Source organism: Apus apus, chromosome 3 (assembly GCF_020740795.1).
Source record: "Apus apus isolate bApuApu2 chromosome 3, bApuApu2.pri.cur, whole genome shotgun sequence".
Lineage (NCBI taxonomy): Eukaryota > Metazoa > Chordata > Aves > Apodiformes > Apodidae > Apus > Apus apus.
In genome coordinates, this window is record NC_067284.1 from 12858673 (window position 1) to 12884808 (window position 26136).

Sequence of the window (26136 nt, forward strand, 5' to 3'; positions counted from 1 at the left end):
GAAGCTGTGAACATCTAGTCTAGGCCATATTGGCATGTCAGCCCCTGGCTTCCTAGGAGCAGAAGCACTGATTTACTCCTGGACTTTTCTCTCAAATGAGCCACCTCTTGATGTAAGGTCCTTTCCTGCATTGTTAAGTAGCTAACTGACCAGCTGTAAAGTCAACACCCCTGTGTCCTTCATATGGCTGAGCTTGAGTCTAATAATTTCCAAAACAGGTATATGCATTGAATACATTTTTTGAGGGGAACTTTCCCTGGAGTTCACTTTGAGTACATTTTTTTCTTTTGAACCTTCTAATCCATCTCTAAAAGACACAAGCAGGACTAAGAGGGAATTAGTAAATAATTATATGGCTTTGTGCAAGAGTAGTGGGAATATCAATTTCCTCTTTTGCAAATAAATAGGGATTCCAGCATTTTGACAAGGAACAAACTTTTTTTTTCTTATAAGAGGAAGGCTGAGCAGCAAAGGAGAAGTACAAAATAACGTTTTCTGAAGCTGCAGAGGAAAATGGGAATCTCTGAATTCTGGATTACAAGTGCAGTGATTTATCCCTTTGTTAGGTAGACATGAGAATAACCTGTAAGAACACAGGAGTTTTCTGTTAGTAATTCCAAGTTTGCTTCCTAAACAATTGTTTAGGAGCAATTTTGTTTATTTGTTTGCTTTGCTTTGTTTTTATTTGTTTTAAATGTGCAGTGCTATGGCATGTTTTTAATTTTTAAAATATCTGTCAGAAAATACCTTCAGGAAGTGTTTATGAGTCAAGTATGCACAAGGGTACCATATTGCTTGCTTTAATGTTTCAAACAAGTAAGATTAAGAGCTGCAAATGGCTAATTCAGTTGAATGAGTCATCACTTGTCTCTTACATTTCGATTTATAACATAAATGAAGGAATTCTCAAGCAGTAATAGCTGGCAAGCTCTCTTGCCAACCAGCCCCAGCTAGATACCTAATGTTTGTTGTTTTTTTTTTCAGTGATTTGTCCTGTTTGCTCTCAAGTTGCTAGGAACAATGAGACTCCTGCTGCTTTTCTTCAGATACTGATCTCTAGTTAACAAAGTTCATTGTGTAGAATAGTATATACATTTTCTGTACTCTTAGCTACACCTTCTCATTCCAGCCTAGTTATTTATTCCCATCCTTGGTGTTTACACTCTTCAGATACTTGAAGTGGCTAACATATGGCTGTTGGACATTGTGCAGACAATTGAACATCATTCTTTTAACCTCTCCTCATAAATCAGCCCCTCAAGCTGCTCAGTCATGTTTATAGCTTTCTTTTTTTTTTTTTTCCCCTTTTTTTTCCTTCCCCCCCCCCCCCCCCCCCCATACTCATAATTCTATTGCTCTCTCTTTCTGGTATTGAAGTACCCAGAAAATTGTGTAGAGATTCCTGCATATAATTCTCCCAGAGGGAAGCTTAGTCATCCACCCCCTGGTACAGTATCTGTGACCACATACCCAGCTAGCTATGAATCCTAATGTGGGTTGCTGTCTCACATCTGATAGTTCACTGCTTTGTAATATGTCTTTCATTCTGGTTAAACTAGAACAACATTTTGGACTCTCTGAAAGCTTGAATTAGTAAATTTATGGTATTTAGAAATTTTAGGAGAGGTGCTGTAAATTAGGATCACAGACTTGAATAACAACTAGCAACAAATAAGGACTAGATGTGACATTACATTGTCAGGAAGAGATGTAAAAGGAACAAATGCTTTGAGGTGGCTTGTAGGAAGGAGGTCACAGAATCATCCTGGCTGGAAAGGACCTTGAAGACCATCAAGCCCAACCATAACCTAAATCCACCAACCATAACCTAATCTACCTGTTAAGTGCTTAAATCATGGAGTTGTCACATGCACTGGAGGGCAATTGGTAACATTACTGAATCAGAATTATTTTTGTGTCAGGAAGGATCTAAGACATCACCTAGTCCATTATCCTTCCCAGAAGTGGGATGCAGTTGCTCTGTTGCTCCTGATGGAATAATCTTTCCTGTTATTAAGGACATCCACCAAAGCTGTGATTTCTACAGGAAGTCTATTCCAGTATTTACAAAGCAATCCTGCTAGAAGGCTTTTCCTGTTTTCCAGCCTGTATAATTTTGATTTTCAGGCTTCTCAGGAGAACCAAGAGTTGCCTTTTTTGCTGCATTAGATGACAACCTTGATGAAATATGGGACTGGAACCTGGGTGCACCTGTTCCTTGCAACAAAAAGAAGGCATGAATGATGAAAGAAATACGGTTACCGTGTGGCCTGTCATTATTAATCTAGTCCTCTAGTCACAAAATATTTCAGTAGCCATGATCAGTGCTCTTGATAATGACTGCCTGGGAGAGAGATGCTGACAAGAAGTAGTGCTATTAATTCAACAAGAAAGTTTTTAACCATGCCAGAGTCCCAGCTGCTGGTAAAGATGATTGCAGTAGTGCTGTGCTGTGCTGATTTGCACCACCTGAAGGTCTTTGGTCTATGTAGACTGAGTTTGTTTGAAAAATACAAAACCATGGTACGAATTTAGCCTCAGCTCCTTGCATGTCTACTCCAAGTTTCCTCTGAACGAACTAAACCTTACTTGTAAAAGAATAACAATTTAAAACTGTCCTATATAAAGTTATTTATTTTTAAGTTGTGTTTAAAATACTTATCTGGGGGCCAGGGGGAGGGATGCAAAGCTGTGTATACATTGCATATGATTAGTAGTTTTATTGATATTTCAATCCCATATTCATAGAATCATAGTATCATAGAATGGTTTGGGTTGGAAGGGGTCTTAAAGATCATCTGGTTTCAACCCCCCTGAATAGGCAGGGACACCTTCCAGTAGATCAGGTCACTCAGAGCCCCATCCAGCCTGGCCTTGAACACTTCCAGGGATGGGGCTTCTACAATTTCCCTGGGCAACCTGTGCCAGTGTCTCACCACCCTCACACTAAAGAATTTCCTTTTAACATCTAGCCTAAATCTCCCCTCTTCCAGTTTTGATCCATTACATCTTGTCCTCTCACTACAAGTCCTTGTAAAAAGTCCCTCCCCAGCTTTCCTGTATCCCTTTCAGGTGCTCGAAGGCTGCTACAAGGTCTCCCCAGAGCCTTCTCTTCTCCAGGCTGAATAACCCAGCCTGTCTTCATAGCAGAGGTGCTCCAGCCCTCTCTGATCATCAAAACCAAAAGAGATGGAGCACCTAAGCCTTCTCCATGCCTGTTGTCACTCAGTTCCTTGCTCCATTGTGCAGAGAGCACACATTCACATTAATCTTCTCCCCAGTGGATGTATTTCTCTTCAGTAAATAGAAAGACAGAGCAGGCTGATTAGCTTAGTCTTCACTAATTTTCAAAAGCCTAGAAAACAATGACTTGAATCATACTTCAGATTCAGATAAACCTTTGTTTTGCTCTTGACTGTTGCCATTACCAGCCTGCACTGGGTTGGTGGCATGTTTGCTCTGGTTGACAGCTGACTTCAGCAACCCAGCAGGGTAGGGCCACTGCACTGCACAGGGAGCAAGGGCTTTGATCAAGCATCAAAACTGGGGTTTTGTTCTGGATTGTATACTGGCTTTAATTACTTGAGGAGTGATTCATGGCAGAGAATGCCATGATCAGTTTGGTCTCAAGCAGTTACTTAGCCTGTGATGATGTGGATCACCGGAAGTCTTCCAGCTCTGTGGAGGTTCCTGCTGGTGTTCAGAGGGACATGCACTTGGTTTAGACATAACGTCCAGCAGTTTTATAGGGTCTAACTTTTGACATGAAGTGGTATTAAATCAAATAAAGATGTCAAAGATTATGTTTGTCTTCTGAGCTAACACTAAAGGACGGTGGTACAGAAGATGCCCGTAAAGTATTTAAAAGCACAACATCATGTACAGCAAAAATCAAAACAGGTGCCTTAATGTGAACAGAGCAAAACAAGGCAGGAAAGTAGCATTTTCTATGCTAAAACTCCGAAAGAGAATGCTGTAGATAATATTTGAGGAGTGTAGTGGGGGTTATCAAGATTAGAGTGAGTGGAATGAGAAGTGGATTTATGAGAATGTAAAAATAAAATGGTAAAAAAGATTGAATGGTTTATCTCATTAATCTCTCTGCCAGTGCAGTCCTTCCTATAATATCCATTGTAATAACTATTCCAGGAGATTTTTCACTGCCAGGAAGATGTGTTTCTATGGAGCATGCAACACACCAAGGGCTTGTGTGGCTCCGAACGAGGGCAAGGGACAGATTCCAGGTGACTTTAATGCCTTTTCAATCCAGGTCTAAAGCCTTCATTTAGGCTGAGACTACAGATACACAAGAGCTTCCTGTGCCTAAAGGCCCAGATCTGCTGTAGCAGGCAGTGCCAGGTCAGCAAAGCAAAATGCCACACCCTCTAGCTGGAGAAGGGAAGGTGGCATTCACCCCACAATTGCTGCTTTGAATTACCCAGTATTTCCCCTCTATGGAGAACCATCAGCAAAGCAAATCTGATGGGTTTCTGGCTCTTTTGCACACTGAAGTGGCAATAAGCAGCTGGAAAAGACCTGAGAATTAAGCTCATTTCATTTAGCATGCAAATTTCTTGTTTCTGAGCGATGGCAAATGGCAAAACATTTGACTAGCTTTAATTACACAATGTTAAAATATAACTAAGCACTCATCATACATTAATTATCAACAGATTTCTGAAGACACTATTGACACTGAATAATTATATAGGAGATGTATGCTCTTATAAAATGTATAATAGTTTATTTCTTGCAATCGTTCTATAATTATTTTAGCTAACTATATTTAGACCTGGTAGCATAAATCATAAAATACCAAATTATTATTCAGAACAATATTTTGGAAGTCTAAGCTATGTAAGTTAATCCTACCAAAATATGTCTTCAATAATCAACTAGTATTTTTTAAAAATGCAATTAGAATCTTATTAAATCTAAATTAAAAGCTTGCATGAAAAACAATTTAAAAATAGATATTGAAACCTAAGAATTCACACTCTTCAGTGTTTGCTCATATTACAATGCACCCTTAAGAATTTGATAATTTTTTCCAGGTGGACAAAACCAAAAAGGGTTTAAATTTGTACCTAGTTTCAGATTTTAAAGTAAACAGGCTATTTAAATTGAAGGACGTGGTTTGCCCTGTTGGACCCATGTGGGAACATTTAATTTTAAACACATCATAAAAATAAGGCAGATGTACATTTTTAAGCAACTTTGTGCCATTTGAATTGAGATTTTATTTTCATTTCAGACACTGAGCTTGGTTTTTCCAACATGCAGGTTCAAGGTCAATAATAGGCACAGGGAAGCAAAAGCAAGGATGCGGGTGGGCAGGTGTTAATTTATGCAAGTTCAATGAAAGTGAAAAAATCTGGAGAGACCACAGGGTATGAGGGCATAAAGCGTAGTGAGTGTGCTCAGTTGCTAGAGTGACGATGAGCTTGATGCAAGGGGTTAGGCCTAAACCCATGGTTTGCCCTCCTTACTTTAATGGAAGGGCAAAAATCCCAATTCTTAATTATTGCTAAGCTGATTTTTGGTCAGTACTTCCAAACTGGGGTACTATGAGGATCTCCTATGGTGCCACATAATGAGTTTATACATTGAAATCTGTGCTTGGCATTTCTTCCATGGTACCCACAGGACAAAAGCAGAATTAGACACAGAAGCAAAGAGACTCCTGCAGAGAAAGCAGCAAGAAAGAGCAATGTATGAATTCTTTCTGGTATTTGTAGAGATGTGTAATGTATGAGCTGTAGCTGCAGTCTTTTGACTAGTGCCTTTTGAGCTCAGGTGTTCAATAGTTGATACTTATTACATGCTGATATCTACCAGGATAACATAACAGCCATATGACAGTCATGATTTTACTGACTTTCAGTCACTGCTAAGTGTTTTCCAGGCTTTCTGGGAAATGTTGCCATCTTTAATATATATTCTATGAACAGAGAAATGTCTCAAATGTCCATTGTTCTCAAAGGATTGCCTTTGGGAACTCAAGGGATGCTTTCTTGCTTTTTTTGTGGAAGGAAGATAATTAAGTTAAGAGAAGAGGAACAAGTTCATTGGAGCAGAATCACAGAATCACCAAATCTCAGAATCACAGAATCTTAGGGGTTGGAAAGGACCTCGAAAGATCATCTAGTCCAACCCCCCTGCTAGAGCAGGGTCACCTACAGCACATCACACAGGAACTTGTCCAGGCGGGTTTGGAATGTCTCCAGTGAAGGAGACTCCACAACCTCTCTGGGCAGCCTGTTCCAGTGCTCTGTCACTCAGGGTATGCTTGAAGCATTTCCGACAATTTGGGGCATGTTTTCTCAAATATAAATTTTCTTCTCAGCTGCAGGATTGAGTCATTAGCCTACTTACTCCTGATGAAAGCAGTGAAGTGACTGGAACATAGTTTTCTTTCTCTAGAAGGCTGTCATAGCAAAACAGCTTGAGCTGGTACCCTATGACTCATCTACCTCACTAGATGTCCAAGGAGGGAGAGTGGCCCAGCAGCACTAAAAGGGAGGCATTATACACAAACACAGAAGGTGTTATGTGACCTTTCACACCCATCGTGTAACAGAATATCTTCCACACCTCTCTATGTTAGCCTGTGTGTAAATGCCTGTAAGTGTATGTGGCTTATACATCTCAGGGAGTTATTTTTAGGTTTAGTTGCAATAGAGGCACTGAGCTGTTAAAGCATATGGGAAGCAGCAAGTAGAAATGCCTAGAAAGAGCAGGGTGTCCTTAATGTGGGAATTCATGGTCCTGCTAGGAACGAGTGTAGGCTGGCTAAGAGTGGCTGTCTGGCAGATGTCAGGCTGTGTTTTGTGAAAGAGACCTCTTGGCAGTTTGAAATGCTGCCATATCCACAAGGGCTTGTGTGCAGAACTTCAGTGAAAAGACACCCTGAAGGTCTGAACTGAAGGGCTCCTCCTTTGCTGGGGGGATACTTGCTTTCCTTTCTGGTCCCATTGAAGTGTACTGTAGAAACTGCTGATGTGAGTTAAGTGTTTATTAGTTTAGAAAAGACTTGTGTAACATAGTCCCTAATGCTTCACATTGCCTGCTCAAGCTGCTGCAATGGATAGGCTTGATATTTAAATCCTTCTTTTGTCTAAATAGGGGAATACTTGCTTTCTTCTTTACAGAGGACTTGCTTTCTAAGAAAGGACTGTAAAAAGTGGTTTTCAGTCTTCTTGCTGGCTTCAAAAAACTGTTGCAGTTACTAGATACAGATGTCCAAAGTAAAATATCTGCCTGACTAGAAGCAGCTGATAAGGTTTAAGGACATATTTGATCCTCCCTTCTACCTTTCTAAGCCTTTGATATATGCTTCAGATAAAGACTTAAGACTCTTACTTTTGTGCTCCTGTGGAGGTTGGGAAAGAGTCCTGCTGGCTACAACATGCATAAGATGAGGTGAATGCTCTGTCCTTATTCCCCAGTCCATGCAAACTCAAACCCCACAACATTAGATCAAGGTGTCCTTATGGCAGTGCAGTTGGGCAGCCTTTGAGGAGTCCATTCAATGATCTACAAAACTAATTTACTCTGTCTCTTTTCCAGATGTTCATAATCTCCATTGACTACAAAAGAGTCTACAAAAGAGTCTACAAAAGAAACTAAGACAACCATCTTAGTCAGAGATTTCTCCTCTGTTCTGTGCTGCCTAAGTGACATCCCACTGCAGGACCCTATTGCTCTTCAGAATCTCAACCTGAGTATGTCTCATGTGTTTAGTTTTATTTGTTGCCTTTGCCCCTCTGCTCACTCTGTTGAGTGGTGGCAGGGTCTTAATCCCTATGGTAGCTCCTTCCTAGCTGGAAAGAGTTCTTTCCTGAAAGCCTTCTCTCACTTTCTCTCTAATGAATTAGCAACAAAATACAAGTGTATGAAGGACCAGAGCCCAAACACTACAGCCAGAAAAATGGTGAACTTGGTAGGAAGGTCTGTGCTGATTCTCATGCTGGAATATTTTTTTTTCACCAAGACTCCTACGAGAAATCTCACCTATTTATTCTTAAGAAGACACTATTTCTTAAGTTCACTACCTGACATTTTTCTGTAGTATCCATCTATATAATCTGTAACCCAAAAAAATGACCAGAACTGAAAAAGTGATGAAAGAGAGGAAAGGTATTTGTAGTTCACTATCACAGTGGTGCTGAAAGATTTTGGTTTCAGATATATGGGTGGGGCAAATGCTTGTCACATAAAAGGGATTGTAAGTGCTGCTTTATAGAAGAAAATATGTGTCTGTATATTTCTCAAGCTCACCTTGAGTTTGACAAACAACGATTTCTTCTAAAGTGGCTTTTGTATGATAAATATATTTTGAATGCCTTAAACTTTTTACATGCCCTATGTTTAAAGCCCAGGGAGGTCGAAGGAGTGGATTTCCTTAGGCTGAAGATCAGGTGTTGTAGTTTTAACACTGTGTTTATAAGAAATAAGCAAAATACACCTGTTTTCCCTTTCTCATGGTCTTGCTGGCACAGACAACAGGTGAACATGAGCTGCTTTTCCTGTTTTTGTGAGCTTCTGATTTGTGGGGTTTTGTTGTTCATGTCTGTAACGTGAGAGGGCTATGAGAGAATGGATCAGTCACCCTGATGTCTCTTCAGAGTGGATGTGTCAGCATAACAAAGGCTATCTAATGTCAGAACTTCTGAATTATTAAGGGATTTTCAGTGGCTAAACATAAAGTCCTTTACTGCCTGAATTATTAATCTTGTTCACTTATGTGTTTAAAGAATGATGAAATTAAAAGTGTGGCATGAAAGCAGCAACATTTTTTTCAAATTTTTCCAACTGTAGGTTTGATTCGGCTTCCTGATAGCTGCTTCTAAGTGTACATTTGTACTTCATCCACAGAATTTCCTGTGGTTTGAAATTCTTCTGCTGACATGAAATCAGTTGTGATTTGAAAAGCAGAGCAGTGTTGAAACCAGTGATACATAAAGCAGTTGAACTTATTAATATGGCTCAGAAACAGGATAGTAGTAAAAGGTGTAATTTCCTATGTGTAAATGGAAAACCTATGAAATGGGGGGCTGGGAATCTCTCATGATTGCATTGACAGATCATGCAAATAGCAGGATCCACTTATGGAGACTGACTTGAAGAACAGAAAGATCCCACATCGGTCCAAGCAGAGACTCTGTGTGAATTTTGGTTGTACAAGGGACTTCTATAGGTGTAATGAAGTAGCTAGAGGCTCCTTTGGATGCTGTCTTTTTGGGACGCTGTTATGTTTCTGCTACCAGATGTGAGAGAGTAGGTGTGAAAGTCTTGCCATTCTGCTTCACCTTGCCTTGCATCTTATTAGCATTGGCTTTTTATCAGTGTTAGGTTTTTAAATAAACCTTCCTCTGCTGGGATGCTGTGGGACTCCTGTGCAAGGCATTCAGCTCCCTCCTGTTCCCCCCACCGGAACTGCACTGGTTGAACACTGCTGTGCATGACTCAGTGCATTTCTTGCCAAAGGCACCCTAATGTACATTTTCTTGCCCAGCAATGATGTCCCTCTCCTTAGTTAGAAGCGTATTTTTTTCTTTACATTGTTAAATAAAAGGATGAGTTCCAGAGCCCCTCACTTCTTTCTGCAGACATCACATCCCTGAAGCATAAATGGCAGCTGGAGAGAGGAGTGAGACTATGTGAACACACCAAGCCTACAGACATCAAGTTCGGTGAAGAAGAAGGAGCAGAGGGTGCTCCTGGCAACTGAGCAGAGATTCCCCTGCAGCCAGTGGTGAAGACCACGGTGGGGCAGGCTGTCCCCCTGCAGCCTAGGGAGGTCCACAGTGGAGCTGAGATCCACCTGTAGCCTGTGAAGTACCCCACACCAGAGCAGGTAGATGCTTGAAGGAGGGTGATGACCCCATGGGAAGCCCACATTGGAGCAGGCTTCTGGCAGGACCTGTGGCCCCATGGAGAGAGAAGCCCACACTGAAGCAAGTTTGCTGGCAGGACTTGTGACCCTCTGGGGGACCCATGCTGGAGCGGTCTGTTCCTGAAGGGCTGCACCCCGTGGAAGGGACTCATGACGGAGCAATTAATGAAGAAGTCCAGCCTGTGGGAAGGACTCATGTTAGAGAAGTTTGTGGAGGACTGTCTCCCAAGGGAGGGACCACAGACTGGAGCCAGAGAATAGTGTGAGGAGTCCTGCCCCTGAGCAGGAAGGAATGGCAGAGAAAACATGTGATGAACTGACTCCCATTTCCCATCCCCCTGCACTGCTGTGGGGGAAGAGCAAGAGAAAATTGGGAGTGAAGCTGAGCCCAGGAAGGAGGGTCCGGGGGGAAGTTGTTTTCAGATTTGATTTTTCTTTCTCATTATCCTACTCTGATTTGATTGGTAATAAATTAAACTGGTTTCCCCAAGTTGAGTCTGTTTTGCCCTGTCCTTATCTTAACCCATGAGCCTTTTATTATAAATTTTTCCCCCCCTCCAGTTGAGGAGGGGAGTGATAGAGAGGCTTTGGTGGGCATCTGGTTTGTAGCCAGTGCCAATCCATCACAAAAACATGTTGTCTTGAAGATGGAAAGAATAGGCAGGTGGCAGGCACCCTGCAAAGACTTGGATGTTTTCTCCAACTGCTTTTAAGTGTCCCACCCCTTAGAAACCCACTTTCTCTGCCACAGCCCAGCAGAGGGGCTGGAGGCAGCTGAGGCCACAGGAGGATGAAGGCATCACAGTTTGGAGCTCTTCCAGGAAGAGCTGTCTCTTCTGCACCCGGGTCTTGGTGCACAGTCACTTAACACTTATCTTTCTGGGCTTTTAGTGCAGAATGGGTGTTCTGTGGCTGTTGGCTTCTTTGAACCTGCATAGACACACCTGCACTGAGTTGGTAAAGGAGAAGAATAAGTTCCTCTTGCTCTCCTCTTTCCAAGGGCTCACTCAGGAGCTGGATGATGGTGGTAGAACTGTTTGGAAAATGGAGTTTTGACTCAGAGAAAAAAATAAATTAAGCAGTTTTATGTTATTGTCATCTGGAATTAGAGTATAAAGACAAAATATTAAAAAGTGTCAAGGAAAGAAATTTTTCTTGGAAAAAAAATGATGTGGAGGTAACAACTTTTAGACATTTATGGTTTGAATGAAGCGTTTCAGCATTGTGAAAGGAAATAGTAAATTGAAATGTCAACTTACAACTAAAACCATTTGTTTCAAACTGTATATTCAAACAAAAAGTGTTTTGTAAGGGCAATTCAAAGCTAAAAAACTATTTGAGACATAAACATTTTCAAACTTCTAAGGAAATCAGATTTTCTGAGAAAAACATTATCTGGAAATCACTCAGCTACCTCTAGGTTGTGAATTGCATGGTGCCAGATTTATAAGCAAATGGCCCCTGTGCTGCTCATTAGCTCGAGTGTGCATGAGGGAAACTGCTGGGTTTGGGCTTCCTTGTCACCTGCTGCACATGTACCTGCTTCCTGGCCATGTTCTGCCAAATTGTGCTGCAATCACCAAGCATTTTTAATAGTAAATTTCTTTCCAGCTTGGGTCATTCCGACCAGATTTTGGAGTGACTACATGTGCTGTTATGCTGTCAGGAGACTTTAAGCTTTGAAGAAAAGCACTGTGCAGAGGCACTAGCCTTTCCACTTAGCTCAGCTGTGATCCCAGGTGCCACTTGCAGCCACACACAGGGAACAAAGTTACACAGTGTGTTTTCTTCGGTGGTGAAGCTGGCATAGAAAATTCCTGCCTATGCTCCCTGTCCTTCCTTTCCAGCTACTCAGCTGCAGCTGTGCATTTGCCCTGTAGGCCCTGCTTAGCAAAGATGCACTGAGTTGAAAGCAGGTCAGTGAGTCAGAGGTTGCTTCAGGGCTGGCAGAGAGCAGGGCTCTGCGATAGCTGTTTCAGCCCAGCTGAGGGGATAGCGAATCTTGAGCTACCCCCTCTGAGGTGGCATCACATGCTTGTGCAGGAACTGCATGGACCATGAAGAGCTCACCCTGTGGATGTGGTCCTGGTGTGAGAGAAAATGGGATGGCGGGTTTGGTCCCACTCCATGTGACCAAATGTTTACTGCAGTGCTTGTCTGATAAAACCTTGGTTTCAGCTCACAGAATCATAGAATTGTTTTGGTTGGACAAGACCACTAAACCACACCCCTGAACACCACGTCTACACAACTTTTGAATACCTCCAGGGATGGTGACACAACCGCTTCCCTGGGCAACTGGTCCAATGCCTGACAACCCTTCCAGTAAAGTAATTTTTCCTTACATCAAGTCTAAACCTCCCTTGGCACAACTTGAGGCCATTTCCTTTTGTTCTATCACTTGTTCTATCACTTGTTCCATCACTTGTTCCATCACTTATTACTTGGCAACTTGTTACATAGGATTATAGCTACTTTTCCTGTGGCTTTTCCTTGCTGCTGTTCTTTGTATATCTGTCTAGTATTGCTTAGAAAACCTTTGCACATCTTTTACTTCTACATGTGAGCTTACAGAGCAGCAGATATGAAGACTCCAATTGTATTCTCACCTCTGCTGGAGACAAGTTAAAAACTGTTGAAGTTAAGGTATTTAAACTGATACAAACCTGGTTTGAAGACAGAATGAGCTTAGTACTATGAAAATCTAGCTAAGAAGCATAAATCATTGAAACTGCAAGCAAATATGTGTTTTCAATAGTAAGGGACAACCATTGCAAAGGCACACAGTTACAAATATGAAGTCCTAATTAAGCTGTCAAATCTAAAAGGAAAATTGATTTGGTCTTTTTAGGGAAGTTAGGTTGCATGATCTCCATTAATTAGAATACACACAGTTAAAACTAACAAGACAGCTAAAGAAAAGATCAGTGCCATGGCTATTTTATTTATTATACCAGTCACTTCAAAATGGGTTATTCTATCATTATTACACTTTGTTTACCCTCTGCATCATATTCACAGCTTAATGAAAATTGCCCAACAAAGTTTATTTCCCAAATGAAATGCAAAAGTACATGTGACACAAGTTTGGGACCATACAAAATATTTAAAGTCCTATCTTCTGCCTGCAGTGTCCAGTTTTGCCTAAATATGCTTGGTGTTGTTCTGTGACAGTGGGATCTGTTTATCAGCATCTTTGTTGAGCTTCACAAAATTTGTAGCACAATGTTTGATGGATATCAGAGGATGCACAGCTTACATCATATAACCCTTCTTTCTGTTTGGAGGCATCTCGTTTTAAAATTGGATTAATCTTACTTCCTTCCTTTTCTCACTAACTATTGCTGTCCATCTTTGCTTCTGTCCTGCCCTTTCATATACTTTCTTCTGATGCTCTCTGGGTGTTTTATTTATGCAAAATTTAATCTTAGAATCTCTGTTTTTTTCCCCAACCTGGTTTGATATGGTGGAGATAGAGCGGGAAGATTTAGTTCTGTAGTTGTAGGTGTGTGTCTGAGTTGGATAAAGTTCTTCTTACTTTTCTTGTGGCAAAAATGAGTTGGATTTTCTTTAGACTGCCTTATACTTCTCACAGTGAATGTTTGCTGTTGGGACATGGGGAAGGCTGGTGGTTTTGAACCATTGACTAAAACCAGAGGGCAGATATTTGTATGTTGTTGTGATGCCCCCAGCCAGGAAATCTTTCTATCCAGGCTTTCCCTCAAGGCAGCTTGTCGCAGCCTGGGGAAAGGTGGCAGCTTGGGAGAGTCAGTCATCAGGAGTTCAGAGCCCTCTTTACCAGAGTACCACCATGTTGGGATGTAAATATTGTCATCTACTGCCTTCAGAAGGTCTTTAAACCTCATGTCCTGATGAGGTAAAGGACTCCTGGTAGTAATTCTGTTTTCCAATAGGGATGAGGGAGGTACTTTGCTTATATACGTCTTTGCTTGGACGTTTGAAGAGTGAGGTTGGTTATTTGCTGGTGTGGATGGTGATTTCTCATGAGGACATGGCTTTCTGGCTTCAGTCAAATCTTCATAATCATTGAGATTCTCCTGAAAGTCCAAAAGTGGCTGATACATGGAGTCACATTGTGTACTTTTGCTTGATGACTTAGGAGGTCCAAGGTAAACCAACTCTCTACCTGCAAACTTGGAAACTAAATAGAATATAGAGTAAATGAGATCAGCTTCTGCTGGAATGGTATTTTCAAGAAAAAAATAACATGTTAGTATCAAAACAGCTTCACCCAACAATACAAATGCCATTACTTGTCAAGGCACAAATAAAAGTAGATCTTGACATAGAATAAAATTTTGCACTAAGGATTTAAAGCAGATGGTGACCTGGAGGTAAGTAATATGCAATTTTTGGCTTGGGTGAACAGTCTTAAATGAGCACCTCAGCATAAAGTTGCCTGGCTTAATTTTAGTGGCTATTATTAATTTACACCTCTGAGGCTTTTTATCACATTCATAAGCAGAAATAAGTCTAAATTCAAATCTGGAGTTTGATTATCTGGTATCGTGCATCTCCTCTATTTTTTGAGACTATGGAAAATAGTGCCATGGACGTGATTGCAAACTCTTCTTGAGTACAGTCAACTTGTAACACTTGCACCTCTTCACACTCATCCTAGGAATGTAAGTAATTTCATTTTTTTTACTCATAGATGTCTGTTCTTGGAAGTGCCTTAGCAGTCCTAGTACTATCCCAAAGTGACTCTAAACAAACCAACCTGCACAATGACATGGGATAGTTATTTGTAATCATAGAATCATAGAATAGTTTGAGTTGGAAGGGACCTTAAAGATCATCTACTTCCAACCCTCCTGCTAGGGCAGGGACTCCTTTCCACTAGATCAGGTTGCTCAGGGCCCCATCCAACCTGGTCTTGAACATTTACCTGTAGAGTATAAACTGGATCAGGTATTCACCTGATTTATTTTATTTTATTTTATTTTCACGTGATAGACATTAAATCAATCTCAAAACTTGAGGCTGGGAAACAGTAACTCAGAATACTTGTAATTTCAAATCAAAGTGGCAGGATATTTCTATGGCATTTTCAGGAACTGTGTTCATGTTTTTACCCAGCCAGATACCCCAGTGCCCTTTCAGACTCAGTTGCCAAGACTGTATTTCAGAACAGTACCTTCTGGCAAATTTTCTTGGTTTTCCAGTGTAATTGCAATCTCGTCTTCTTGAATAGCATCTGGCATTGCCAGGTTTAGTACAGAAGGAAATATCCTAATGTGATAATTCCTGAGGTTGTCTAGAGTGTCCATTTCAGATTTTTGGGAAATCTGAATTTCTGACTCCTTATTCAAACATTTATCGAGATTAATGTCACGTTTTTCAACTTCATTTTCCCTCTGCAAAAATGATCAGACAACAATTGATTAGTATAGAACCAAGAAGTAGCTTGAACTTTGAAGGATATCACAGTATAACATGGGCAACGGGAAATTCTGTTTTCACACAAGCCTTAGTTCCACACACCACTTCTTCATTTCAGCAAACCCCATGCCAGAGGTTATTCCTGAAACCCAGCAGCACATGAGCTGGCAGAACCTGCCTTTTACCACACAGACCATAGGGAGCAAGTTTTCATGAAAACCCACTGCAGTTTCTGTCTTTGGAGAGCCCGTTGCACTTCCTTCAAAACTGATGGCTCATGGAGTCTGCTATTAGATGTCTAAGGGAGACCAGGATAGCACAGAGCTCATGCTGCAGAGCAAAAACATTACAGGATGCTGTGAGCCATCCCCTGATGCAGGAGGAAGATGGGGGTCTGTTGTCTGCTGTGAGGAAAGGCAGACAGCACAAGGCTAGCCCAGTCCTGGGAAGGCTTTGCAGTGGGATTGCAGCAGGAAGACCTCCATTGAGTTGTGGTAACAGGACTGAGCATCCTGACACAAGTATGGGCTCTAGAACTCTCTCCTGCTGCACTACTTTACTCCTATGTGCATCCTACATACATGTGGGGGTGTGTTTTCATATTTAGGACACTTGTCTATCCCATGATCCAAGTTTTGAGAGTCCTCACTATGGTAGCCTCATGCATGCTGAGTTTTAGGTATCAAAATCTTGTGAAAATGCAAGGGTTGAACTATGAAATAAATCCCCTACCACAGTACCAACTCCTATGTGCTGCTTCTGCCAAAGACTGTCTTCTTTCAGGTCTGGTACTCCTGAAATGAAATTTCTGAAGTGTGTTGACTACCTACACAGATATTCCAGTTCAATACCAAGCCTTTTTTGCATATTCTCTATATCATCTTTGACAGACCCACTTTGCTGTTACGCAGGTGCCACTTCAAGGATTATCTGCAGTGAGTTTTGATCTTTTCACTGCCATCCCCGCATAATACAACCTTTTGGCTTCCACAATCAGATAAGTCATTTGTTTTACTATGGTATATTAATCTTCTGTTCTCTGCATTGCAAAGTACTCCCCTTGTGAAAAATATGTTTTTAATCCAACATGCCATTATAAAAAGTGGGTGTATTTTGTGAAGAAAAGGCACTTTTGAAAGACTGCATGTATTTTGTGAGTTAGCAAAAATGTTTGGAAAAATTTGAAGGCCTCCAAACCTCAAACTTGTGGGGTTACTCCCTCTTTCCTACATATTTGCAGTATCCAATCACAATTAAGGAAATTATTTTTAAAGTATTTATTAAAAGAAACACAATATGTTTAAGTTGACAACATATTGCTAAAACCACGCTAGATCAATTGGGAATTGGAGATGTCATAAGCATTTTAGGCTATGCAATCAAGTAGTCTCCCAGGATTTTACAAACTGCTAGTTAAGAAAACAAATTTTCATCTTACATTTTGCAAGCTGTCACCTTATATACAGTATATCAGAAAACTTGCCATGACTGGTTTTACTGCCAGACCTCTTAAGAGCTAATTGGTTAAGCACCTGGGCAGGAAGCTTTTTGGCAGAAATGCTATTTTCTGCAAGGACTAGCTATAAAGTTCTGGATGGCAAATTGTAATCATTAAGGCTCCCTCTCCTACAACAGAACACATAAAATGTAAATACATTGCTTGGAGAAATTACGATGCATAAAAGGACAGCCTGTGTTTTAAGTTTATCCAATGACTTACGGCTCAAATTTGAACATGGAAAGGATCTTACGGTTTTTTCAGGGTCAAGCTTTCAGTAGACTTCTCTAATTGCACCCAGAAAAATGAGAATCACATCTGTTTTCATCCACCAAAACTATTATTTGCATGTAGAAATGTTAACTGGTGTATACAAGGAATTGTAAATGCAATTGCTTGTGCCGGTTTTTCAAACACAGGGGGTTTTTGTACATGAAAAATAATTTCCACAGGCTTTTTTGCAGCTCCAAATTAGAAGGTCTACTGAAAATTTGTCCTTAGGAAATTTTATATTCTTTGGTGTTGTGTGAAAAATCATAGTGTAGTCTGCTGCCTGGAATGAGTCGAATGCAGTGGTTTGTGAATATGTGTTGGAATTCCAAACAATGTTTTGGGCTGATTGTGTGGGTGGAATTTTTTCTTGCATATTATTAATGAACATTGTCATGAATGCAAATACTTTTTGTTTGTGTTAATATTTGATATGTTTGGTTCTTTTTCTGCAGAATTTTCATAAGACCCAGATGCCAACATTCCATACAACCCACTTGATGGGAGGTTTTTAGTTAAAAAAAAAAAATACTAGAGTGGCTTTTTATTTTACCATAAATTTAGTTCTTTCTAAATATTAGCTATCTGTAAATATCTCTTTTCATAGGAAGACAAGATTACCCAATATCTTTTACAGTCCTAGAAAGAAATAATGTAAATGAGTTGCAATTTATTTTCAGGGAACTTCGTTTTAGCTGTGACTGTTAGTTGTGATTTATTTGCTTCATTGATTTAGATTTAAATTTGCACTCAATTTGATGCAAATGCTAATTTTTGTGCTTCAGTTTTAAGCACACAAGTTGTCTTGTTGAGCTCAGTGAAACTATTCATATACCTAAAGTTAAAGCAGATGCATATATCTGCAAATCTGGAGAGCTGAAAGGAAATTATGTGATTTAATGACGGATCACACACTGCTAGCAATAAATAGCAAATAGTTGGCATTACACAGAATAGAAAGATCATCTATCTATGTGTTTTGAAATATCCTTGGCATAATTTGTAATACAAATATCAAATACTCATGCTGTTGTAATGAAGCTTCAGTAACATTATCAGGATCTCAACAAGAAGATATATTAAAAAAAAAAAAAAAGTGAGAAATTTCCCCCTTACACTCTCTTAAAAATCTTTATGCTTCTTCTCAGAGTCAACCCTCTGTGGCCGGGTGGTCAGAGATGCGCATTGCAGCCTGCCAAAGAGGTGGTTGAATTTGGCCTCTTTTAGACCAAAGCAGAGAATCCTCCCTCCAAGATAGTGCCCTGCCAGCTGCCTCCTCCTAGAGCCAGGCCAGCGCAGCGTGGGCTCGGCTCCAGGGGAGCTGGGGGCTGCTCTTGGCTGTGCCTCTGCCCAAAAACGTCATGCCACCCGTGTGGGGCTCTGCCTTGGGATCCAACAGATGCATTCTTTTCTTTTCCCTATATACTTCGCATATGCTCAGGGCTAAGTTTTGCCATTGTGTAAGCATGTGCATAAAGTAGCTTTTGCTGAAGAACAGGCCAGAGGGAAAAGAGCATTGAGTAAGAAATCCCAATTTGATTTCTTAGCCAGCCTTTCCTCCTCTATTCCTTTTTTTTTTTTTTTTTTCCCCCAAACCCAGCATTTCTGGGCAATGGAAATATTATTGGAGAAACTGGCAAGAGAGGAGTAGCACTGGTAGTCATGATATTGATATGAAAGAGCTCCCTGTGAGAAGGGATTGCACAGACTAATTGTGTATAAGGCTTGAATAAGAAGCTACTGAGAGGTAACAATTATTAACTACAAACATTTGCAGAGCCTAGTTTCTAGCAAGCAAGAAACATTAATTTTTGTCATACAGAAGAATGTAAGGGGAAGTAGAGGGTTGACATTAAGAAACAAGCAATGTAGAATGACTATATGGGAAAAAAAACTATGGGTATTACAAACACTCTGATAACAGAATAAGGCCCTAAAAATGAAATTGTCCTGGGCCAAAACAGCATCTCCTGAGACTCTCTCACCTAAACCATATTCCTACCTGGAACAGTTGGACCAGATGATCCTTGAGGTCCTTTCCAACCTGGCATTCTATGGTTATATGATCTCTAAATGACATTAAGAGCAGGTTTTGAGTTTATGAGTTATAAAGTAGCATTTACAAGCCCTGTGCTAAATAAACAAGAGGACACAAACTTTTAATGATGGGGAGGATGGTATGAAGTGGTCTTTTCTAATTTCCTAGTTTCTGTGTCTTAGTTACAGATACTAGAAAGTATTATTTATGATATAATCCAGTCTGCCAAATCCAGGCATCTGGCTTGTGCCCATATTTCAGGTTCTCAGTAAAGCTGTCCTCCTAGAAGTGAGACATTTCCCTGCAAAGCTGCCAAAGGGAGATTCTGTCTGCTTAAATGCAAGTTTTAAAATCCCCACATCAAACATGCAGATCAGCAGCATTTGGTGGTACAGAAGAAGTGCACACCTGGGAGTTAGGTGGAAGGGGGCAGTGGGGAGGTGTAGAAATGAGGAGCTGTGATATGACAGAACCTAACAGACCCCAGAAAGTGTACCCAGTTCACATGTTAGGTATGCCCCTTCCAGGTTTAGTTCAACACGGGGAAGTGCAAACCCCAGGCACCAGGACATGCTGGGGCATACCCAGCTGGACTGTAGCTTGACAGAAACGTTCCTGGTGGACACCAGGTTGCACATGAGCCAGCAATATCCCCTTGCTGCAAAGAAGGCATATAGTATCCTGGGCTGCATCAGGAACAGCATGGCCAGCAGTCTGAGGAAAGTGATCTAGCCTCTCTACTCAGTGCTGGTGAGGCCACACCTGAAGTACTCTGTCCAGTTCTGGGATCCCCAGAAGAAGAGAGACATGGACATACCAGAGAGAGCCCACCAAAGGACCACAAAGATGACTGAGGAACTTCCCTCCTATGAGGAGAGGCTGTCAGAGATGGGAGTGTTCAGCCTAGAGAGGCTCTGGGGGATTTCATCAAGTTATATAAATAGCTGAAGAGAGGGTGCAAAGAGGATGGGGCCAGGCTCTTTTCAGTGGTGCCCAGTGACAGGATCAGAGGCAATGGTCATAAACTGAAACACAGGAGGTTCTCTCTGGACATCAGGAAACATGTTTTCACTGTGAGGATGATTGAGCACTGATTCAGGTTGCCCTGAAGCAGGGAGGCTGTGGAGGCTGTGGAGTCTCCAGCCTTGGAGTTACTAAAAAGCCACTTGGACATGGTCCTGAGCAGCCAGCTCTAGGTGGCCCTGCTGAAGCAGGTATTTGGATCAGGTGACCTCCAGAGGTCCCTGCCAACCTCAGCCAATCTGTGATTCTGTGAGAGTGAAGTTAAACTTCCCCTCTTTTTCTCCTTGCTCTACCAAAACCTCCAGCCTGACGAGTAAATATTCATATACTAGGACTTCAAAACAATAGTCCATACTGTTAGTACCTAACATTGAGAGCCATTTTTGTGGTCTGGGCTTGAATTCAGCTTGACTCTCTGTCTTAAGAGGGTGGCAGGAAGCAGCACAGCCTCTTAATCAGCTTGTAACTTACTTTATGCACATGATCGCTTCCCTCTTCTACCCAGGTAGGATGTTGAAAGAGGTCACAAAGGACATGAAATGCTACCACTTGCCTGGAAGGCTAGATCTCTGGGGGCTGTAAATCAGCTTGATACCCTGAGATTCAAGAAAGCTGGTCAATAGCCTTCACAATATGGCTCGTTTTGAGTGACTTACGAGTTAGCAGATCCAATTTAGAATTATAATATGAAAAAAATCACATATGTGGAGGAAAGCCTCCTTCCCCTAAGCAAGCACACACACATGCTCATGAACTCATATTTTTGAGTTATGGCTCTGCCTGCAAACACTGCCCAGGCTGTTGTGACCTTGGGGCGCTGTGCTGGGATGGAGATCTGGATCTGCTCAAGTTCATCTAAATAATTTCTAGAGGAGCCAACTGGACCTTCTCAAAATACAGCTTCTCCAGGGTGAAGGCTTTGAATGGGAGGCTAATCGCTGATGTGTGTTGTTTTGTAGCTGAAACTTTTCCCATTGCACTTGTGTGTTAGAAGCTGGAATTTGGCTTCCTGTCTGCCCAGTTTCTGCCTGAAGCAAAATTTTTATGACTGAACTGTGAACCCCTTAGTGGAGACGGTTGTAAAAAGAAAAGCTTACAGCCTTTTTAACTAATTGTGGCCTTACCGGCGATTAACATAATTTTCTAAATTTATTTTAAAATTCTTGTACCCTCTGATTTCACTCCATGTTCCTCAGTGAGCCAGAGCTGGAGTGTGAGTATAAGATGCAGTGGTAAAAATACAAAAACAAAACAAAACAAAAAACCCCCAAACAAACAAACAAAAAAAGATGCCGAGAAAAGATTTTACAGCTTTCACAGCTTCCACTTACCTCCCCAGACTTTGTATCAAGCCATCATGGACCAGTCAGAAAGCGAAGGGATGGAGAATTAACTAAGATGCTAATGCTCCTTTTTCCAATGGAAAAGTGATCTTCTATGTAAAGCAAAATACTTCTCATTCCCATTACAACGAGCAGCCCGTTTTTAAAATCCATTAATCATAAAAAATGTATATTTATCTCTGTGAAAAAAGCTCTTAAAATAATCACCTCTGAGAATGCCAGAATGTAGGTTTCCTGAGGCTGCACTCAGATCTGCAGTTTCATTATTATTTTTGGTGAGTTTTGTCTCCATTCCATGGACAACCACCTTTTATCACATGTGCTGTGTGGCTTTCATGATGTTCTTCATAAGAATACAGGGAGCACTGCATCCTTGTCATGATCATGATATCTTACCTGGGCTCTTTTGCAGTCTTTCTGGTACCTGAGCAGTTTCTTCAGCAATAAGCAATAAGAAGCCATGGCAGCACAGGGTGTGTTATTTATTAAAACATTGATAACTTCTGAAAGTCTGAAGTCCATTATTTCTGTCATGTAGTTTAAAACAACAGGATTCAGTTCACTGGGGCAGAGTCTGAAATGTTAGGAAAAAGTATTTGAATACAAATGGTGTGTTCAGGTACGATGTCAGAATTTACAGTAAGTGGGCAGCACACTTCTTGTGATGTAGCTGGAGTAGGCTAAATCAATTAATTGTACAGGCAAATTACAACACAGAGTTGTGCAAAAATCCTCTGCCTGGCTACTCTAACTTGACTGCTGGGCTGAGGCTCCATTACTGCATTATTAAGTATCTTATTGTTAATATAATTGAATACCCTGAAAGAACACCCCCCAGGATTAAGCTTCAAAACTCAAAAGATGGAAATCAGCATTTTCTCCTTCTAACCTAGTGTGTGTATTTTGGTTCTCAGTACAGCAGTCTCAAATGGATTAACGGGGAGATAGTGTGTGTGCGTAAGAAGACAGAAAAAGCCCCAAAGGCAGGAAAATCTCAAAGGCCAAAAAAAGAACTATGGGAAAGTACAGGAGGATTTTTATGTAAATAAGATTGTGAAATTAAACTGGTTATGTTATAATGGTAATTCCTTTACTCACAAGACTCTGTGAGTAGTAAAATATAGGAAAGGCATTTTAGAACTATGACAGTGTTGGATTCTGAGACACCGAAGACACTGAGGACAGGTTGAAGGAATTGAGATTGTTTAGTCTGGAGAGAGGAAGCTGAGGGGAAACCTTATTGCTCTCTACAACTACCTGAAAGGAGGTTTAGGGACATGGGTGTTGGCCTCTTCTCTCCACTAAGTAAGGATAAGACTAGAGGAAATGGCCTGAAGTTACACCAGGGAAGGGTTAGGCTAGATAGTAACAATAATTTCTTTACTGAAAGAGCGGTCAGGTGCTGGAATGGGCTACCCAGGGAGGCTGTTGAGGGTTGGTTTTTTGTTTGGTTTGGTTTGGTTTTTTTGGGAGGCAGGGGCAGTATTGATGTTTGGATGAAGTGGTCTTAGAGTTCTTTATCAACTGTGACAATTCTATGATTCTGTGGGTTTTTTCAAATTTCAGTATGAATGGGCACAGACACATCAGAGGGGTGGGAAGGAGGGCAGAGGTGGAAAGGGTGGGCAATTCTCAGAGAAATGAACAATTTGTACATAGAATTCTAATAGCCCTGGCTGCGACTGACAGTAGATTGCCTGGACTGTAGTACAAAAACCTGCCATGTGTCCTGTAGACACCATTGCACATGGTCAAATTCCTCCTTTTTAGGTTGGTGTAATCTAATGACTTTTACAGAGTGATCTGGGCACAAAATAGTTGACCCATGACTAGCTATTTCAGCTGTGAGGAACATGTAAAAGGTCAGTCACTGAAATTAGGTATTTAGAGACATGCAAACTATACTTGGCAGTCTCCCAATCTGAAAGATGAATAACATCTCAAAAGTTGGCAATGTTTATGTGAAGTGTCATGTTGCACATATCTGTTTCAAACTTTTATAATAACGTTAAACCGTAAAGCGGCTTGCTAAGAAAAAATGGAGACTGGTTAAGGCCAGTTGTAAAGACAGATGAGAATAAAAATTATTAGAATAACAAGAACATCAGTGCAATATAAAAATGCCCTTCCCTCCGGTGCGCATGTGAGATGTAGTTTTGCAGGAAAGGATTAGAAGCACACTGTCTATAAATTAGTGGCACGAGTGAGGCATGTTGAGAACAAAATTATTGATGCAAGGATGTAAGCTGTTCTATGAGGATGTTTCTTATATAAAACGTCTACATGGTTAGAAAAGTTGATGTGGTGTTTTCTGAAATAAAATTCTATCATTTTGGAACAGCCCTGAGCATGTAGCAAAATCTCCCAAAACAAACAAACAACAACATTTCCTAAAACCCCTAACACTTCTCCCTCAAATCCTGAAACCCAAGGTAAAAGACAGATGTGCAATTCGTTACCTGTTCTCATAGGCAGCAGATTTCACTATTTTCCTGGTGAAGCCTTCGTTCAACCATTTGTCTTTTATTGCTTCTTTGACTCCAGGCCTCTTGGCAGGGTCAGGCTCAAGTAAGGACTGCATGAAGTGTACAGCTCCTGTACAGTGTTCAGATGAAATGGCTTCTTTACTAGCAGTATCTGATTATTTGGGCAGCGCAACATTTTTCATTTTCAGAAATGTGGTATTTACCCCTCTCCTCCACATTGTAAGAACCTCTGCTAAAATCCAGTCTTCAGGGCTACCTCTGCCAAACAAACCAGCTCTGTCTCTCCTCTGAGGCTGCAGCAGTCACATGTGCTGTCTCTGTTCCCCCAAGGGTGCCTGATCAGGGTGAGCAGCATGGGCCAAGCCATGCCAGCAGGCACACTATGGATCTGTGGATGCTGCTATAGATACAGCACTGGAGCTTGCTTTCTAATTTGCTTGACTTACCCCAGTGAATGCAGCCTATGGCATCAATAGCAACCTCAGCATTTTGCTCACTCAGCATTTGATCAAGGCTCTGAGAAGAGGCCTCCTATGCCAGTTGACTACCCAGGAGTTACACTGTGCACACAAAGAAGATAATCTCATTGATAAAACTCTCTGGTTTTATCTGGAAGGAAGGAGATGGACCCAGGTGCTCAGATGGTGTGTTGTACTTTGGCTTCCTAGAGCTGGGACAGAGAAGGCTCAAACATACCTGTATGTCTGTCACCCAGCTCCAACACTGCAAAAAGTCCCTCTTTTTTTGATTCTTCTTGGGAAAATTCTACTGAATTCTTCCTTATTCCTTGGGGATGTTTTGAAATCAGCAAAATGACAAGTGAGCATTAAACTGAGAACATACTGCTCCTTTCACTTGTAATCTCCTTCAGAAGAATTTAGATCTAAAGTATGCAAAGCTTGTTTACTACTGCTCTCTCACTAAATTCCCAGTGGGCAAGTGAACAATGGAGTTATCCGCAATCTTCCACTAACTGTGTGGCCTTTGTAGAAAAGCATAGATAATGCATTTATTAGTAGAAGCTATAACAATAGCATAAATAAGAAAAAATAGAAATACAATAATTGCAGCTATGAAGGGCTTGTAGAAAAATGGAACTGCTATCTTGTAACCAATCTCCAAAGAAAGATGAATGAGAGATTAATGTACAAATATTCTGGACAGCTATGGTAGATATCCTCATACTATTTACTGGGGGAAAAAAAGAAACTGAATCATCACAGTCATGTCATCTTAATACTGTAACTCCAGACTAGATCCAGCTAGCTAGGTCTGGAGCTGCCTGCTGCTTCCCAGCACTTGGCTGCAGGCAGCCACTGGAGCTAATCCTGCTTCCTTGGCTCATTCTTGCCTAACATGAGAGCAAAGCTGCTGAAAATGATGGGGAGATCTGAAGTCATGCTGGTAGGTAGGCAGGCAAAACATATCTCATTCTGCTTTGTTTTCTGACTTGATCAGTGAAGCTGCACGATAAGGGCTGTGAGAAGAGTGCCAAGCCTGTGACAGTCAACAGAGAAGTTGCCAGGTGAGGTGGAGAGAAATCAGGGACTAAAGTCAGATGTGTCTAGAAATCATTGCAATGCAGCAGAATTTTGAGCTTTGAGGAAGTAAATTTTGGACTGTTAACCAGGAGTGTGTATACACCAACAGGACTCCTGGGTTTTAGAGCCACAGGCTGTAAATTCAGGGTAGAGTTTTTGGAAACTGTCTTTCCCAGTTGTCCTATAAGACTCCATGGACTCATTAAAGACTGTCAATCAAATTCAGTGAAAAATGTTGTATTTCAGTCTTTTCTCATGAAAACCATGAACAGACTCTTAAAAAAAAATAGCCCTCCCATTTCTTTAATTATCTCAGTGTTGTGGGTTCTGTCTGTAGCCAAAATATAAGCTCTTCAGGAAAAATTATCTAAGGTTTTGATAACTGATTTTTGGGAAAATTGGGAAAGAATGCCTAACTCTGACACAGAGCATGGGACATACTAAACATGACAGTGTTTTCATTTTCTACACAGCTGCTTCACTTAGGTTAAAGCAACGAATATTTTATTCCTCCTGTAAATAAGAACCAAGAACAGTGGTCTTTTGAAGAGGCAACAGTGTTATTTTCCTATTAACCTGAGATCCAGAGATCTTGCTTGAGGCACACACAAGTTATTTTGAAATGCAAACAAAGCA

The 26136-nt window shown here is 41.0% G+C and overlaps 1 protein-coding gene across 1 annotated transcript in view; it reads right to left on the minus strand.

Moving 5' to 3' along the window:
• The window catches only part of LOC127382291 (hormonally up-regulated neu tumor-associated kinase-like), a 92885-nt gene that overhangs the window by 56845 nt on the left and 9904 nt on the right, over positions 1–26136 (minus strand). Inside the window, exons 6-8 of the mRNA XM_051613680.1 lie at positions 23933–24068; positions 21870–22047; positions 15057–15276 (exon numbers count right to left, since the gene is read on the minus strand). Coding sequence (XP_051469640.1) covers positions 15057–15276; positions 21870–22047; positions 23933–24068 — 534 coding nt within the window. The remainder of the gene's footprint in view (positions 1–15056; positions 15277–21869; positions 22048–23932; positions 24069–26136) is intronic.